At 46.8% G+C, this 19369-nt stretch overlaps 1 protein-coding gene across 1 annotated transcript in view; it reads left to right on the top strand.

Moving 5' to 3' along the window:
- Positions 1–18875, top strand: part of BBS9 (Bardet-Biedl syndrome 9) — a 343600-nt gene extending 324725 nt beyond the window's left edge. Inside the window, exons 22-23 of the mRNA XM_090287031.1 lie at positions 18170–18280; positions 18486–18875. Coding sequence (XP_090143157.1) covers positions 18170–18280; positions 18486–18517 — 143 coding nt within the window. The 3' untranslated portion in view covers positions 18518–18875. The remainder of the gene's footprint in view (positions 1–18169; positions 18281–18485) is intronic.
- The last annotated feature ends 494 nt before the right edge of the window (positions 18876–19369 follow it).

Genomic DNA, 19369 nt, shown 5'->3' with positions numbered 1-19369 from the left:
CTTCTGTGTGTTGGTCCTCACAGTGGGACCATCAGGGCAGCAGGAGTTTCATTCACTTGTCATCTGCTTTTAACTCATTTCTTCATGATAAAAAATAATAGTTGCTGACCTTTATCGGCCATCTTTATAACGTTTTTGTATTCCTGACATATTGTAGATTGTCTCCTTTCATCTAGGTCCTGTTCCTCCCCCACGGTCTGGGTGACTAAACAGAGCCATCCCTGGTCGTGCTGAAGACCAGACAGCTGTGGGGATGGAACCAGGGGCCTGCAGTGTCCTTGTCGTGGGTGCTCAGCAGCACGCTGGACGGGGTTCTGTTACTAAGCTCAGCTCACCCAGGTACTGCGGTCCCTTGATGGCAGGTCTACTGGGTGATCACTTGGGAACAGAAAGCTGATCATGTGGCATTGCCTAGCAGGGGCGGTGGGAGAAACTGACAGTCTGTGAATGGTGTATTTAGCATCCACGTGGTGTAATGGTAGGCGCTTCAGAAGTAAGTGCATGGAAGTTAGGTGGAAATGAAGTTGGGGAGTGATCAGGAAGAGAGACTGCTCATTTGTATGCAAGATGCTTGTTATTCATTATGTTCCCAGATGAGTCTGTTTTTCTTTAACTGAGGGATACCCATATGCTGCTCATAAGAGACCAGAGAATATATCAAAGAATCCTACAAGAGTGTATTGGGAGGTTGTTAAAAGATAATTTTACCAAGGGGAAATTTTTACAGAACAAACTGGCAGATGGGGGTTATTCATTTGTCTCTTCTAGAAATAGCTGAAGGGGTGTAACAGAAATGTTGCAGTTCAAACATTTATAGGGGGGCAGATTCAGCCAGGATGCTAATATAATTTGAGACTTTTTAAGTTTTATAAGGTGAGGGTTTCCATGAAAATCACTGGGACCCGTGTTCAGTAACTTGGAGGGTTAGAGGGTTCACCCCCTCTGATCTGTGAGCGTATCACTCAGCACAGAACCTCTGGGAGGAGGAAAGACTGTCTCTAACAGGAGCAGGAGCTGTTCCAAATGGTGTCCTACAACCAGGCATTGGCCACAGCCTCAGGGAAAATGTTTGCCTGCTGTTTACTGAAAGTTGTGTGTAGGGGAAGGACCGTTTCTTCAGTTCCCAAATGACCATTTTGGGCCAAGATATTTTGTACTCATTATGAGGGGGAGAGACTAATGAGCACATTCCTTTAAAAAATCAGTAGGTTTTCTGGTAGATTTAGATGATAGGAGAGTGAGGTCTCGCTGGCAGAATGGAAGGCCCCATTGTGTCCGAGCCTTTAATTTATGTCTATAAACACCATGGCCCTGGTACATGAAGCCCATTTTCTTGTACATAAAAAGCCACTCTACTTCAGCTTTGCCGTCTGTAAAAACAGAATTTGTACTAAGGCCTGGCCAGTTGTATATCTGCTTGGCAAATAGATATCAAATAAAGAACCAACTGTTGCAGTTCCTTGGAGGCTTTGGCTAGGTGTCCTTCCCTGGGAGCCCTCAGTAGTAACAACCTAGGCCCAGCTGATAAATGGCTGGTTTTGTCTCACGGAAGTTAGAGGCATCACCTGCCAGAAGGGGCTATCTACCTTGGTTTTGCGGGGGGAAAGCCTTGAGTGGTTCTAGAAAGATGTCACTAACAATTATATGATATTCTAACCTTTCCAAAATCATTGATAGGATCTCATTTTATCCTTATAGCATTTAAAAAAAAATAAAAACCATAATATACTGTTTCAGTTTAAATGTAAATAGACACACACACACAGTCTGATTTCCAGAAATATTCACTATCAATTTTTTAATAGATTAATGGACTCTTTATTTTTTCTTTTCGTCTCTGTCTCTCTCTCTGTGAGGCTCAGGACAGTGCTCTTTCCAATTATTTTACACACGTTCAGATGCGCAGGGGGCCTTGGTGGCACACGGTGATGATTTGTTCTTTTTCTTTTCCTTTTCCTAAGAGTTGATGTAAAATTGTGGCTCGTCTTTCGTTCCCTTGGGTTTCCCTCCCCTCCCCAGCCTCTTTTTCCCTCACCAAATATTGACCCAAAGTCTTTGAGCCGAGCACAGTCAGCGGGAGGCGTCAAAGAAGGCCTCTCGGGCACTTGAGCAGGTTTGGGGATGACAAGCAGGAGTTTAGGTCAAGGTGGAGAGAAGGACGTTCCCAGCGCAGAGGTGCAGGACAGTGGGGTGAACTTTGGGAGCTGGGGTAGCTGGTGTGTCTCTGGTGAGAGGGGGTGCCTGTGAGCAGAGGCTGGGCAGAGGCTGCTGGGAGGCCTGGGCACCTCCGATGGTCTGGTTTTTACAAAAATTGATCTGTTTCTTTAAGGAACCTGATGATTACAAGGTCAAGGTCACATGGCCAGCGTTTCTGGGCACCCGTGTCCGCTTTGGTTTTATTTCTGCTCACCTGACATGTTGCTCATTGCAGTTGCATTCAGGACAGGAGACATTTGGTGTGGGCCACCAAGCAGCCTTCAGGAGCTCATCTGGCACATTCTATATATGCATGGACCGAAAGAGAAGGCGGGGGTTTGCTTATCAGAGGTGTTTCTAACGTTAAACTTGTAAACATCGTCCCCAGTTTTTGCGTTGCCTTGTTGAACAGTTCCTGCTATGACCACTGGGGTGCTGCCTGTCCCGTTAGTGGGAGCTCTGTGCCCCCCACCCCTGCCCCCCGCTCCCTCCTGCTGCCCTCGGCGCCTGCCTTTGGGAGCAAGACCCCCAGACCAGCGCTCAGTTGTATGTTGGTCTGCCCCTGCCCCCTCCTTATTTATATGTTTTTAAATGATCTTAGATATGCCCTCTTGTATCATTTTGCTGGTATCTGCAGTTAGGCCCTTGATGGCAGTGAGAAGAGACTCCCTTCCCTAGCTGTGTGCCACAAAGGGGACCTTAAAGCCACCCACATGGAAACTGCCTTTTTGGCTACTCAAGTGACGTAACGTACATGAAAGTATTCAACACAGTGTCTGACCAGTGGCAGGAGCTCAGAGCAGCTTCTTTTCCTCTTCCCTACTCCTTGTTTTTATTTTTTCTTTAATTTTGGTCTTTTGGTTGATACTGTGGTATTAGTACGCATCTGATTGGTAGGTAAGTAGGTAGGTAGATAAATAGATAATTCATCCACCCACCCACCCACCATCTGTCCGTCCATCCGTGCATCTTTGGTCCTTGACTCTCTCTCTATAATATATGAGTTCTTTCCTTTGATCTTGATAGTCACTGTCTTTAATGTTCTTACGCATGTATTTTGTGTTTATTTATTTATAGGATGAAACTTGTACTGAAAAGTATTGTTCTATTGATTGTGCTTGATCATGATGAGACACAAACCAGAGTAAGATAAGATCTTTTTCTAATACATACATTTCTTCTGTAAGAAGACATTGCTTTTAATTTCTAGAACAATGTTAAATAATAGTACTGATAGATGGCCAAGGTCCCCATCTTTACCCTGACTAATGTTTTTATCTGCTTTACTCACAAATTTGATGTTTCCTATTAATTTCTTATGGTTATTCCTAGTTCAACCCTGGCTGGTTTGGCTCAGTGGATTTAGCGTCGGCCTGCGAGCTAAGTGTCGCTGGTTCGATCTTCCAGTCAGGGCACATCAGAGAAGGAAAACTCTGACTCCAAAAAACCTCCGCTGCCTTGCGGCATACCTCTTCAGGGGAAAGGCTAAGGGAGTAAACCCCGACAGAAAATCCGGAGCCGGAGTCCCTAAGGCGGTTTGACGTTGTAGTCAACACCGGCAACTCCTGTGGCGCACCTGAAGCCAAGCTGTATTGACTCCGTCTTTCCCTTGGATCCTTCAGCTGCGAAGAGAGGGGGGGTCTGCTGCATGGGCAACAGCAGACCCTCCATATCACCCTGCCCAGGCTCTGTAGCTTCAGCTCCACTGGAGAGGACACTCCAGCGTCATCGCAAGATGTCGATTCAACACGGGAGGAGACAGATACCGTGTCACTCCCGAGTCGGACTGCACAACCATTCTCGGCGGTGCAGATAGACTCTTAAGAAGCTACACCATTGTCTCTCGAGACGGACGGCTGCCGACGACGACGATTCCTAGTTCACTAGGTTTGGTTTGGTTTCTTTTTAAAAATCAGAGTGGATGTTGAATACAGTATTCCCTCACTTATTGTGGGCATTACATTCCAGACCCCGCCACGAAGTAGGAACCTTACATTTACTCTACACTCTTAAACCTACGTAACTTTAACAACATACGTATACAGTACCGCAAAGTCCTGCGATAGAGCGAAAAATCCACGATAAATAATTAAATATAATATTTTTAAAAATTCTGCGATTCAGTGAGGCCGCGATAAGTGAACCGCGATATAGAGAGGGACTGCTGTATTATCCTCTGTTGAGATTCAAGGAATTACATTAATTGAATCATTTTGTATTCCTGGAATAATTTTTCTTTATTTTACTTTTTAATTTGTACCCCACTGAGTTTGATTTGTTAATGTCTCACTTTGGATTTTTGCTCTATATACATGTAAGTCCTTTTCTTCTGGAGGTTTTCTTAGCACAGTTCTGCTCACTTTGGGAAGCAGATCTTCATGCCCATGTTAAATGTTCTACCGCTGCCCAGCAGCCCGAGAGAGACTTAGATTTCTTCCTGTGATCATTCTTTTAATCACTATCCTTGATTTTTGTTGTAATTGAGATTTATCATATATGGACTCCTTTGAAGTGTCCCAGCGTTTAGCAGACTGATCGTGCCTTTTTCTCATTGTATTTGGAAAATGCATTACCTTCCACTTCTTTCTAGTTGTAAATCCTGTCTTCTTTGTTGAGCAGCCCCTCTCTTTTGTAACTATTTCTATAGACGGTTCCATCAATTCTGAATACATTTTCAGTGTTCTGAGGATCTTTTCAGGCAGTGGAAGGATCTGCCTTCACTGGTTACTTCTGGGCCGATGCCTTTTGTCCTGAGATGAAACCTCAAGCCATCTTCCCAAATCCTGTCACTTTTCTTCTGAGTAAGAGTTGGGGGTGGGGGGGCGCATTGTAGAGAACATGAGGTGTTCACCTCGATCCTATTTTTACCAGTCTAAAAACCCTTATTTAAAGAGTAATTCAGAACCCCACTGTTGAGTGTTTTTTCTCTCTATCAGGGAGAAGCAAGGTAATAGAATGGGTTAAGATCTGGGTTTTGGAGACAGCACATGATAGATTCTCATACTTAAACTGTGTGTGCGCCTTTGAGCAGGTCCCTTTAATTTCTTAGAGCCAAGTGTCAGCACCTGTAAAGTGAGACACTAATAACGACCATTTTAGGTTGCTGTAAAACGCACAAACATTGAAAGTAAGTACCTCTGTGATTAGCACATACTAGGTACTCAGAAATGATACGAACGTATTTATTACTCAGCTATCACAAGTCAGCCCCGGATCATGCCCCCTTCACACGCCATGGTCTTCTTTTCATGCTCTTATACAAAAATTGCGTCCAGCGACCCCCTTCAGAAGCTGTAGTCGGGCTTTGTCATGGTCTGCACTGTGCTGTGCAGTGGCACCTTGTACGTCGGGGCCTCTTGGAGCCCCTCGGTCTCTGCCCCCGTCTTCCTCTCTCTGCCCCAGTGCGCTTTGCTCCCGGAGACCCCAGTTCTACTCCAGACAGGCTCATTGTCTGATCTTGGGTCAAGCTTCTTATTTATTGTAATAACTTCCAATTATTGGACATGACTTTGTCTCGGATGCTTTGTATCATATCTCATTGACTCCTCACAGCCATTTGTTAGGAAGATAGTGTTTCCATTTTGCAAATGAGGACACGGGAACTCCAAAGTATTAAGTAATTCCTGGGGTGGGGCAGGGGGGTGCCGGCTTGACCTACCTTACCCCTCCGAATTGTTGTGAGGACCAAGGTCAAGTGGGATTGTTTCATAAACTGGAACATGATGGGACTAGAATGGCTCTATCAGCCTCGTGTGTTCTCTTCTCTCCTGGCCACCGCTGTTTCCTCCGAAACTCCGGCCCGTGGGTTGCGCCGGGGGCCGGTTGTCCTCATTCCCTCTCGCCCATTCTCTCCCTTCCCTCCCTTCCTTCTCTGTGGCCTCCCCGCAGCGCTGCTGGTCCCAGGGAGGCCCCGCTCCTGGACGCTCCTCGGCCAGAGAGCGCGCCTCCCGCTGGTGTTGCTGTGCCTTGCCGGCGACCTCAACCTATCTTTTCTGCGTCTGACACCATTTCAAACCTGTTTTCATAGATTAATTGTCTGCAGACGCCTTCACGTTTCCCCTGTGTGTTTATAAAGACTTGCTTTGCAGCTCAGGAGGTATCGCAGGGCAGGAGGAAGGGAAGAGAAAGTGCTGGGAAGGGTTTGCTGTGTTCCCCCTTCCAAGGAAGCCGAGCGTCGGCCGGTCCAAGCTGTTTTACACTTGGAAGAGAGTCAGAGTATCAGAGTTTGGACGAAACCTGGCTTTTCATTGCCAAAGGAAAAAAAAAAAAAAAGCATAAGATGAAAATGGAGGTAAATGTGAATAATTCAAAATAAAGTTAAACTTTGAGAATAGTTCACCTTCTCTGGAATTAGAGATTTATGCTAGTGAAGAGTTAGGGAGGAATTTGAAGTGTTTATGTTACCAGAGTGTAAAAAACATTGTCAAGTTGTTTATCTAATCTTTCGCTGGGCTTGCTTTTAAAAACACGTTTAGATCTGAAGTAGCCTGGGAAAAAGAGAGTTCCAGGCTGTAACTCGATGCCCTGGTAGAAGTAAGATGGATCCTTTTTCATTCGTTTTGAGCAATTTCCCAAGCAGACAGATGTCTTTGTACCTTCCTTTGCAGTTCCTTCGTTCACACATGACTTTTATCAGGAACTAGAATTACAAGTGCTCCGTTACTTCTTTCTGACTTCAGCTCCTACGACAATTACTACCGGGATCTTATTTCTTTTCTGGGCTGGACATTTGGTTGTGGTGCCTCTTCAGTCTCACAGATCCTCCCTGTGGTATGCCCCGGGTGAGATTCATTTCTTAAAAGACGTGGATCTGCTAATGCAGAGAACTTCCCAAGAACCTCTTTTGGATCACAGAGCAACCAGGGCTGCTGTGGGGGAGGAGTGAGAGGTTCTGTACCACATTCAGTTGTGATCACTTACCAACCTCCCAGATGATGCTGTGTGGGAAGGAGAGAGGATGTGGGCTTCCATTGCCTCCTGCTCCTCTCTGAGCCTAAATTTGTTCATTCAAGTCAACGAGTGAAGGTTGTGTGCCTGCTGCACGCTGGGCCCTGTGCTGGGACTGAGGATGCAGCAGCAAACAACACAGACAGAGGTCCCTGCAAGTGTGGAGCTCCTATTCTGGCAGGGGAGGCAGTCAGCAGTAGTGTGATAAATAACTAAACTACATAGTGTATTAGAAAATGAGAAGGGTTCGTGTTAAAAGATGATAAATACTATGGAAAAAGAAACAGATTATTGGAAAAGGGGCAGTTGCAAGATTGTAATTTTAAACAGGATTGCTGAGAAGGTGACTTTTGAACCAAGACTTGAAGAAGGTGAGGGATTTAGCTGTGTAGAGATCGGAGACCCTCGTGTTCCAGGTAGAGAGAACAGCCCTGGCACATTCCCGGAACAGGAGGGGCCGGTGAGGTAGAACAGAGGAGGGGTTGAGAGGGCTCAGGCCACGTCCAGCCTCTTGGCAGCCTTGGCTTTTTTCTCGGGAAGAAATGGGGAGGACCATTTGGGACAGAGGAATGATGCCTGGGTGCTGTATTGAGAATAGTCTGTAGGGGTGGGTATCAAAGGTAGAAGTGGGAAGTCAGTTTGAAGGTTACTCATGTGAGTAACTTAGCAATAACTCAGGTAAGAGATGATGGTGAATTGTACCAAAGTGTTAGTCGTGGTGAACGTGGTGAGAAGTGGTCTGATGCTGGATGTATTTTAAATGTAGAGACAGTAGACTTTCCTCATACAGTGGCCTTGCTGTGTGAGCAGAAGAAGAGGGGAGTCCAGATGACCCCACGAGTTCTGAGTCAAACCACTGGAAGGATGGAGTTGAGATGAGAGAGGCCGCGGGCGGAACTGGCCGGTGGGGAAGATCAGGAGTGCAGTCTGGGACGTGATGAGGCTGAGATGCTGTCGGATGCCCAGGTGGAGGTACTGGGGGAGTACGTACTTGGCTGATGTGTCTGAAGCTCAGCAGAGAGAGCTGAGCTGCTGTTGTGAAATTAGGAGTTGTCAGCATGAAAATGTTACTTAAGCTCTGAGGCTGGATAAGATCACCAAAGGGATGAGTGAATTTAGAAAACAGGTGGGGATCAAGACTGAGGCCAGATATTGGGACTTTTAGGTGGTTTGGGAGAACACGGGGAAGCAGCAAAGGATACTGGGAAGGGCCTGCAGCAAGGCCGGAGGAAACCAGTAGGCTGCGGTATCCCGGCGGTCAGGTGGAATGGTCAGCTTTGTCAAATGCCGCTAATGGGTCAAGTGCATTGAGGGCTGAGAAGAACCAGTCGGTGTAGCAATGAGGAGGTCATTAGTGGTCTTGAAAGGAGCAGCTTTTCTGGAGGGGTAGAGGCAAAGGCTAGACCCGGAGGATGTACGAGAGAAAGGAAAAGGAAAGAATTGAAAGGAGTAGCCATGGGGAGCAAGGAAATGAAGGAAGATGCAGGAAAGCGGGGTCAAGAGATAGTGAATTATTCCTGATTTAATGTTTATTGTCGTCCTTTATTATTTATACAGACTGTGGTCTTTGTCCTTTCTTCACCAAGCGGTTCTTTCCTGCTGGGTACTGTTTTCTGCCAGACCAGACCAGACCAGACTAGACCAGACCAGACCATACCAGACCACCAGTTAAGGTGTTCCGTGACTAACACAGATCATTCCCCTGGCGGTCAGACAGCTCTGGCTGCCCTTCTCTGTGCTCTTACCATTCCCTACTTTCCTTTTCTTCGGCTTAGATGAGGGAATTTTAGCAACAGAAGGCAAAGATGATGAGGATGGTAATAGTAGTAATACTTCTTATTCCAACACTTCATAGCGCTTACTAGGAGACAGGCCATATTTGGAAATGCTTTACATTAAATTAACTCATTTAATCTTTATAATTGTCCCGTGAGCTGGGTACAATTATTATCTGCATTTTATAAATAAGTAAACCGAGGCAGAGAAAGATGAAGTAACTAGTTTAAAACAATGACTGATCATGGGGGTGCTGGGATTAAAATTCTGATGATCTAGCTCAGACTCCACACTCTTTCGCCTGCTGGAGAATTTTCAGAGCGAGATGTCAGCTAGAGAAGTTTCCTGTCACATCATATAAAGCTTTGCTAGAGTGGACGGGTTGAGTTCCTTGAGCAGCAAGGTGAATGAATGCAGGAACCAACCGGACATTGCCCCAGCTTTACCATCTCGCATGTGAGTGGGCCGTCACCTGGGATGATGTGGTAGAACGTTCTTCAAAGATAACTTTTCAGAAGACTGTCTTTCCTCAAGTTTCATGAATCCCCTTTCAAATCAACAAGTACATATTAAGCACCTACTCTTTGTACAAGAGGAAAAAAATTAACTGCTTCCCTCCGTGTGTTTATTTTGCTGTGGGAAGCTTATTTGTTTATTGTGCAGGCGATAGGACCATCTGGAAACTGAAACAGAAAGGACTGTATATGTGACCATAATCCTTCACTCTTTTTAAGGGATCCTTACAATTTCTCTGCCATTAGAGATGAGGTATGAACTAAATGACTCTGTGAAGCGTTAATTCTTAGAACACTGGCGAGCGGTTGCCACTGAATCCTTCACTAATAATCCCTTCCTTTCCCAGCAGGACTTGCCAACACCCATAAAGCATTCACTGGGAGAATTAAAGTCATATAAAAATAATTGCTGTTTGCTTCCTTCAAGGCATACATTTAAATACATCGCTTTCTTCCCCCGCTCCCGGGCCGCCTCCTGTGCTTAGCAACGCTAGGTCAGCAGGCGTCCTCTCTCAAGGTTCATCTGCGGGCCGTTCCCATTTCCCACGAGAAAGCAAACCTACCCCTGTGTTCGCCTTTTATCTCAGCGCTCCATCCATTCACGTCAGGTCGCCCTGCGGGTCTGCGCTGCTAAGGAGTCATGGCGCTGCCGGTAAGTGGAACACCGTGGCCGTGGCCATGCAGCCGAGTCCTCCTCCTCAGCGTCGTCATGGGAGCCCTTTCAAAGTCCCGAGTGGGGTCCCAGAAGAGCGGTTCTCTCGGATAGTAGACTGTCAATGATTTCATCTCAAAATGAAGGCGTGCCCTCTTTTCAAGTAGGTTATTTCAACGCCCCATCGGCAGTTCTCGCTTCAGCCACTGGGTCCAGTGGAAACATTCCACCGCTGGTCTGCTCACCCCATCCTCAGCGTTCACCTGAGCACTTTCTAGGGTGTCAGATATACATGGATGCGGTCCTCACGGCTTGCAGTTTCATGTGTAGTTGGCTGGAACTGTAATGACTAACGTATGTTGGGGGTTCGTACTGCAGCTAACGTTTATCGGGGGCTCCCTCCGTGCCAGGTTCTGTGATCACCATGTTGCTAGCATTCGCTTATTCCGTCTTCATCTCTCATAAAGCAAAGGCTACATTGTTCTTGCACGTCAGAGGAATGGAGACACAGGCCCGGACTTGTGTGACGTTGCTGAAAACACAGCGCTCATGGCCGTGCCCCCTTTCAGGACGTCCCCTGACCCCTGGGCTGCTTTACCAGCCTGTGTGCCCTTCCCTTTCCTGCAAAAGGTGACCGTGTGTCGTGTGTCGTTCCAGAAACAGACAAGTTGCTCTAACGTGAGTCCTGGGTATTCGTTTAGGTTCCTCGTTGCATCGAGAGAAGGTGCTGAAACGGGAGCTCTTCAGACCCATCGTGTTCTCTCCGTTCCCCCAACAGTCACCCAGCCGAGCCCCCAGGCTCCCAGTTTTAGAGTCACCACCTAGACCTTGGCATTACTGAAGACAGCCCCGTTTGGTTAAGATTGCAGCTTTTCATTGGGAAAGAAACTTCAGTTGAAGCACTAGTGCCAAGGTCACTGGGGAATTGACAGCCACTCGGTGCAAGGGGGACCCTGGCTGGCGTGAACACTGGTTCTCTTTTTATGTGGTGTCCCGGCGAAGTAGAGTTATGCTCTTACTATTTCATTTTTTTTTTAAGGAATTAGTATTGCAGAACCACTGGCTTCCTTTCTTTCTCAGCTATAGCCATAATGCTTTATTTGTATGTGTGTACTTCTGAGAGGGAGTTCAGCTCTGAAGAGGGAGTTAGGAAAGTATCTGAAGTGGAAACATCTTAAAATTAGGTCTCTTTCCAGTGGTACGCTGGATTTCCTTAGGATTTAGAAACAAAAATGGAAATTAAACACCGTACCACTTTCTTTTTGAATGGGAAACCGGTACAGAACTGATCTGGCCGCAAGGCAGTAGGTCGTGCATTCGTTGCGAGGTGCTCCAGACGCTGGGCGCCTGGCACGGAAAAGCAAACACTGACCCTCTCTGCTTCCTCACCTTTTCACAGTGGCCGGCACTACTTCTGTGTTTAGAGGATTTAATGGCCTTATTCACGTGTGGGAACATTCTGATGCGAGACTTCAGCAGAATCGTGGGAAGTGTTTTTGTTGTTGTTAAATTCTCCGTGTCTGTTCTTACTGGGTGTGTGTCCCTCCAAGGGCTCCAGGTTAAGAAGTAAATGTGTTAGAAAAACAGATGTAATGCAGATGATAGGATACCTCTCATTTCCTTCAGTGAGCAGAGCTCCGAGTTCCTGAGCAGTCATTCCACGGTTCCTTCTCTCTGCATCGGAAGAGGTTGTGCTGCGTCCAACCTCCTTCCCCTGAGTTCTGTGGTAGCACAAGGGATGGCCGTTCTCTAGGACCAGACAGCAGCTCACCTACATATGGTAGGGGGTCATAATGCACGAACAGAGTGTCGAGATCCCGCTTGCCAACAATTAATTGGGGAATTCACTTTATGAAGCCCTGTTTACAGACTGACATCTGGAGAAATTCTTACCCTGGATCTATTCCAATCCGTGGGATTTATGGACTGCGCTTGCTTTTCTGTAAATAGGACTCTTTTCCTCCTCGGTACGTTCTGTTTACATCATTATCAATGGATGAAAACAGCCGTGTTCCCGTATTTCTTAATCCTCTGAACCAAGTGGACCTGAATTTGAAGCGGTGGTCCAGTGAAAAGAGTACTTGGGCCACCTATCATTATTAGAGTTGCGGAAACGTCTTAATGGAGGGAGCCCCCTGCTCTCTTAAGTCCAGACTCTCGGGCTGGAGCCCTTACACCCCAAGGGACTTAGTAGTCAGCCTTTATGGGGAGTTTAAAGCTTGTTGAGACACATGCTAGACCTCTTAAAATATATTAGACTCCCTTTTATTCACACATTTGGTCTCTGCTGTGAGGTGTGAAATGGAAATATTTTCAAACACAGGTACATGCATAGTCTTGAACGCATTTTAACTTCTCACTGTGTGTGGGGGGATCAAAGTTTCTCAGACCGTGGAACTGAACTTCCAAACATTCCACATGGCGTCCTGCTAGACACGCATTACCGTGGTCTTCACCTGCCTCTCGGTGGCGACCACCATTATCTCTGTCTCCCGCCGGCGGGCTGCTGTCCCTGTGGCCAGCGGACAGCTGCTGATACGGGAAGAAATAGAAGTTGCACAACAGACTTAAAAAACCCGAAGAAAAGCCGATACTGTACGTTAGAGCTGGAAACCTAGGACTATGTAGAGAAAGGCATTTTCTCCTGCCTTGCCGGGTTTCGAGGCTCTAAAATGCTATCAGGCGAGGGGTGGGATGCCTGATGTGACAGCAGCGCGATGGGTGGGAGGGACATGGCCACGAGGAAGGTCTGGACTCGCGCCCTCCAGTTCCTCCGTGAGAGCAGCGTGTTGTCGCACGCTGTCCACCTGATCTGCCGGGCTGCGGTCGGAACGCTGTCAGCAATGTGTTATGCTCTCGAGGGCTTGACTCCTTTGATGAGGTCTGTGCCTGATGTATTTATTAACACTCATGTGTTTTTCCGGAAGGCATCTGCTCAGTAAGCACCTCTGTAAACCCAATTTCACAGACATGTCAGCTCCCCAAAATGGCCCTTAGGTCAGACACACACACGCACATGCACACACAGGCACACATGTCATTCCATAAAAACACCCAGCAAGCATAGCTTTCCCAATGATGGTGTGCTCGTAAGGAAATGTTAAGTCCCAATATGGGGCGGATAGGGCCCTTTGATTTGCAGTCCCGTTGGAAAGAAGAGGTCATGGAGGATCGATCAGCGGAAGTGCCTCCCACTTCTCCAGAGCTTTTAGTTTCCTGTCTCTGTGTGGCCCCTGTGTAGGTCCTTATCCGTGTGTTTTATCCCCAGTTCTTCCTAGCTGTACTTGCTCATCTGCATTAGGAGGTATTAACATAACGAAAATTTATGTTAGCGTTTTTCAAACTGCTAACATGCTTTTATACTTTAATATTTTATCATCTACACCTTCAGTAAGCCACCCAAATATTTTACATGGGCGTGTATACACAGGAAGTAGAATATGTTGATGATTAATCATTTCTCTCCCCCCTTTTCTCTTCATCTTCTGTCTTCCTCTCTCTTCTATCCACTCCCCTTCCTTCCATTATTCCATTTTGCCAGATGCTTGGCTTTTTAGAGCCTGTATCTCCTCGAGCTAGAAATAAAATGTATTTCCAAAAACAAGAAAAATCAACAGAGTAGAGGGGAATTATCAGGAAAACTCCCACACATGGCTGTATGCCTGTGTGCATGTGTGTGTGCACACGTAAGGAGGAGAGCGGGGAGGAGAAAGAAGAAAACTCTTCCAAATGGCTTATTTACAGGGAATACGTTAACTACTCAGAGTCTCTCAGGGACGCTCTTCCTCCTTAAGACAGTGAGATATTCTTTTCAAAGCACCCATTCCCCACGCTTCACATGAATTAGAAATCTTTGAAATGAAACCTGAATTGTTAACCTCAAAGAACACGTTATCCATCAAGTCAATCTTGATTAAGGGGAGCATGTCACTGGTGTGTCTGCTGAGGTTTCTGCTGCTTCTAATCCTCAGCGGCGGTTCCGGCACATGAACAGAAGATGCTTTGGTTGGCAAGTCAGAGCGAGGTCTGCGGTCACTTGTGACTCTCAAAGTGTCTCCTTGTTTCATTCCTCTTAAATACACGAAGAAAAGAGAAGAGATTTCTCTCCTCCCTGAAGGCATGGAACATTCGTACCCATGCGCCCAGCTGATTGCAGAGGTCACTGCTGCAAGAAAATAAATCAGCCAAGTTCTAAAATATACCCAAAGCGTAGTTTGCCAGTGCTCCGGATTTTCTGTATCTTTGAAAGGAAGTACTAGTTAATACAAGCAAATCCGCTGAGCTTTTTCTGGAAAAAGAGGTGTTCCTGAGGAAGCTCTAAAGGCTCGGGAAGCAGGAGAACCGGGAATGAACTCGGAGACATGAGCAGCATCTGCTACCCTCTCTGAGCCTGCATTTTGATATCAACTAAATGAAAAGCCGAAGCACAGAAATGGGGCAGAACGTGCATCTGTGCTGAGGAAATTAATACCAGGCAGAGGTGGTCACGTGTACTGTATGCACCGTGGTGGGTGTGCGTGGTCTCATCATCCTCAGGACAGGCCTCCGTAAGAACCTCTTTTTACAGACGGGGCAACCAATAACCCACCCTGGCCCCTAAGGCTGGGTCCTGCCCAGGCCACTCCTGGGGACTTCCCGGCCAAGTCGGGCCTCGCTGCCGGCCTCCCCGCCCCCCACAGCGGCCTCTCACGTTTGGTGTAGGGAAAGAGGAACACCTGAAGACACTCCTAAACTATCGGAAATTCTAAGAAATTATAAAAAGAATCCTTTAAAAATTTCCCCCAGTCTAATCATGAGAAAAAGACCAGACAAATTTCCATAGAAGGGCATTTGGCACTAACTGTGCCTGAGCAATACTCCCGTCTGCCAAGGCCTGATAAACAATGAGGGTGGTCTGAGAAGCTGTCTCAACCATGAAAGGCCGAAGGAGACGTGGCAACTGATGTCCTGTGGTGTTCTGGTTGTGACCCTGGGACAGGGAGGGGCTCAGGTAAAAACTATGGAAATCTGAATGGATCATGGCCTTGAGTTAATAATAATGTATCAATATTGGTTCATCGACCATTTAACAAATGTACCACACAAATGCAAGTCATTAGCAATGGGGGAACCTGTGGAGAGGACATGTGGGGATTCTCTGTACTCTCTGCTAAATTTTTCTGTACATCTAAGGCTGTTCTAAAAGGTAAAATCTATTTTTAACAGTTGATCACTGCCCAAGCAAAAAGAACATTTGTAGCAGTAGGGAAAACAGTATGCCTTTAAACAAATACTACTCTTCCTCCTCTTCCTCCTCCTCTTCCTCCTGCTACTATAAGATTGACCTGGCACTGTTAGACACCCCTAGAACCTTTAGAATTAGGATAGCATGTGAAGATTAGCTTTCCGTGAGCCTTGAATTACACCAGGGGATGAACTGCGCATCCACCTACTGTTTCAGTCAAGACAGTTTTATTGGGACAACCTAATTCCCACTCATGTTTCCATGGTTCCCATGTCATTCATGACTGCTTTTGCCCTTGAAGGGCAAAAATAAGTCGTTGCACCAGAGGCCAGACAGCCTGTGGAGCATAAACATATTTACTCTCTGGCCAACCCTGGGTTAGGTTATTTGAGTTACAGTGTCGATGGTGAGGCAGGTGAGCAGAACCCCCAGGACTCCCCTAGAGTAGAATCAGCTATTAGAACTTGGGCAGGTCAGGTAGCAGGAAAGCTATCAGCTAGGGAGGCCATGAGTGAAATAGGGAAGTCAGTCGACTTCACAGGGGGCACTTTCTTCAGGGTTTCAGGCCCTTCTCCTCCTCCTCCTTTTTTCCCTTCTCCTTCCTACTCCCCTTCTCTTTTGCTTCCTCCTCCTCCACCCCTTCTTCCTGCAGAGCTGAGTCTTTGTAAAACGGGGCCAACGAGCCCTCCCTTAAAGGGTTGTTTGGGAATTGAGTGAGTTAATCCACTGAGAATTCGAAGCCACGCGCCCAGCGCACAGTAGGTTCACACGCTATGATTTCCAGATCAGGGAGCACCCAGCTCTCGCTTGTGTTCGGCAGGTGGCTCGCACGTGTGGCACACGTGACGTGTGTTTGGAGGACACCCTCCAGCCGTGGTTTTCTGCACTCTTTCCCGTCTGCCGGCTGGTGACACTTCTTCCCCACTCCCGAAGTTTCCTGTGTGTGACGGTAGATGCCGGAGCACAATATTCCTGGCCTCACCCCTCCCTCCCTTCCTCTGCCTCAGGGATGGAGAGACAACTTCATGCGATTCCTGAGTTCAGAATAAGAAACCGAGCTATTCTTCAGCATTTTTTTCTGTGGTCAGGGTTCTATGCCGCAGGGGGCTCCTTCGTTCTGCTCCTCTCTGCCATTTGTCACACAGATGTGTGCCTTCCCCGCCCCCACGTGCCCTAGTTCTTTTTCATCATTGGATGAGGGTCCAGGAGGAGCAGGAGGCTACTATTTCTTGGGCTTATTCAAAGGTCCCGCCTTGGAGACGGCCCGGCCTTTGCGATACCCTCAGACGTGCCCGCAGCAGCGCCCGCAGCAGCCATGCTCGGTGGTTAAGGCCCGTTGACACCCACGGTCGCTCCGGCTGACGCTGCAGCCTGGAGCCACGTAGTGAAGTTAGGTAGCACGGGCCGGGCCCGAGTGTGAGTTTTGTCTCAGGCCGCAGGAATCCGTGACCTTGGCGAGTGATCCGATCTTCGGAGAGCTTCCTTTTCTTCTCTGTAAATTGAGAAGATCTACTTTGGGGTGTGGTTTGTAGGAATGAAATGAGATAACATAGGCAGAGCCTCGAGCATTTAGGAAGTACATAATAATGATAGTTATTGTTGCAGTGATCTGCAGGCTTGGGAAAGAGATAAAAAATAAGCCTGGTAAAAGCTGTATGGTTTTGTGACCCAGTGTCACCCCTAATAAATTCAATTTAAAAAATAAAAGCCTGGGTCTTCTGCATTGGGGCCCTGTTCGTTTTCAGATACAGCTGGACTGGTTCCATCACACGGACGGATAATTCTAACACTTCCTGTTCAGGAAACCTCTGGGGCTGCTGCTGATTCTCATTTTATGAGTGTGGAAATGCTCTTCTTTCAGGTTTTTCCCAGCATCAACTTCTTTGTCAGAGCTGATGCAGAGGGCTGAACTGTGTGGTTTACAAATCAGGGCAGCTGCTCCCCTCCCGCTCTTTCTTCATAAACCGCTCACCTATAAAGCCCACCCTGAGTATGAGGCTTTGGGCTCAGTGTGTGAGAAACCTCAGAAAAAAGAAAAAAAAAAATCACACATCATTAACAAGAAGAATGGCTTTGGAAAGGAAATATGTACAGGATACAGCATGGTCGTATGTATCCAGGAAATGAGGGCAAATTGGTCCAATCGGGCTGTAGAGGTGGTCAGAGAATTCTCACGAGTTTCCCTGCAAGGTTTTGGTGGATGACGTCTGGTGACTTATACCCAATATTTCCAAAGGGCAGTGGTGCCAGCTCGTCTTCAAGTCACCTTGGAAGTGACTGGAAATTGAGAGCTTCCCCCATGCAGTCTGTGGCTTTACTGTTGAATTATGAGGTGTGTGCCTCTGTGAGGTCAAGTGTTGGGAGTCAGGGACGGAATCAAATTCCAGAGAAATACCCCCATAGTCCTGTCTCAGAACACCGGGAGCTTTCCTCTTTGCTCAAGGAAGCGTTATTTCCCTCGCAATCAATGCACTTTAAAAAAAAAAAAAATCATTTCTGATGCTATGGTCTTAAAGGGAATTCCTGCCAAAGTGCCATGATCACATACATGGATACCACATCGGCTCTAGGCTTTGTCCTTTCTGGCGTTCAGAGGGATGAGCTTAAAGATGACACCATGGCTGCTGTTGCTAAGTGATCCATCACTGGTGTAATACGTCTTTAGGGGCAATAGCTCATTCCTGGTATTTTCACCAAAGAGAGGCATTGAAGATTATTCTTTCTGGTCCGCTCCTGAAGGCTGTTGTCACATCATTTATAATCTTCAGGATCGTGACGCTTTTGTAAGCGGCGGTTGCCGTGTGAAGAGGCAGATTTTCCGACACGCTGCTTAAAATATTGTTTGTATTTTTCAACCAGGTGGCTGTGCTCCGATCCCAGAGTCAGACCTAGAGGAAAGGGCAGTAGAACAAGACTCCAGTGAACTGTTCACCGGCCACCAGCACCTCGTTGTGGAGACACCCATGCCTGGTAAGAGAGTGGGTGCCTTCACCAATGACCCGTGCGGTCCGGCCACACCGGTCAGTGTTGTTATCCCAGAGGACACTGTGCAAAGCTGCCTGTCTCCCCAACTTCTTTCTCCCCCCCCTCAGCTCTGGTGCACCTCAGTTGGGTCATGTGTGTATTCCTTTCAATATTCAGACCTTTTCCTCTCTCTCACTCTCTTTTTTTCTAGAAGCTTCACCCCTCCAAGAAATCTCGAAATAGTTCAAGTAGAATTTTCCAGTTGAGGGGAAGATGGCTTTCCTGAAGCCGATCCTGTGTGGACCTCATGCCAAGCACAGACGTAGGGCTGGTCCGGGTGCTTCGTCTGGCTCACCTGTCTGGAGGGAACACTATGTAGAGATGGGGACCGGGACTCTTTCCTTTGCTAGGAGGACTGGTGACATCCCAAGCAAGTCTGTTGAAACTTGTCTTACCAGGAAAGGATGTTGCTGCTTTTTGGTCAACCATCTTTCGGGGACAGACGTTATAAATACAGAGACCAAGATCCAAAATAATTTGATACCCATTATTTTTCACAGAATTCTTATATAGTACATGTATCAAGTTTAATAAAGCATCTCATTGTCGAACAATATCTTAGACTTGATTTATAATCAGAAGTTATTTAACCAGAGGTTATAATTTCTTCAAAGGAAAAAAATGGAAAGGATCTGAAGACTTTGCTACTCCATGGTAAGACCTAAATGGGATTGTTTTATAAGCAAAAGAAACCACAGTCATATGATTTGTTCTCTTTTTTGGGGGAGGTGCTTGGTGGTGGTGATAATTATCTCCTTGTTGACTACAAGAGTGTTTTGACATGATGTTAATCTGTGGTTGATAGTGTATGGCATCGACACTGTTCTCAATTTTTCACTTGTCTTTTCATCGTGTTCCTCAGTTTGTTTTCTGTCAATAGAAGTTTTTAAACTTTTAAGCAGTCAGATCTACGAACGTGTTTCTTGGGTTTCTGCCTTCGGTGTCCAGCTGGATGGTCTAACGCGAGCCTCTCCTGCTGCTGATCAGGGGTCGTGCTCAGGCTGTGTGTTGTGTGTGTGTTCTGTGTGTGTGCTC

The sequence above is a fragment of the Furipterus horrens genome, unplaced genomic scaffold, assembly GCF_987537825.1.
Source record: "Furipterus horrens unplaced genomic scaffold, mFurHor1.1.pri manual_scaffold_9, whole genome shotgun sequence".
NCBI classification, from domain to species: domain Eukaryota; kingdom Metazoa; phylum Chordata; class Mammalia; order Chiroptera; family Furipteridae; genus Furipterus; species Furipterus horrens.
Note: the sequence above shows the minus strand (reverse complement) of the source record. Positions and strands in the feature narration are given on the sequence as shown.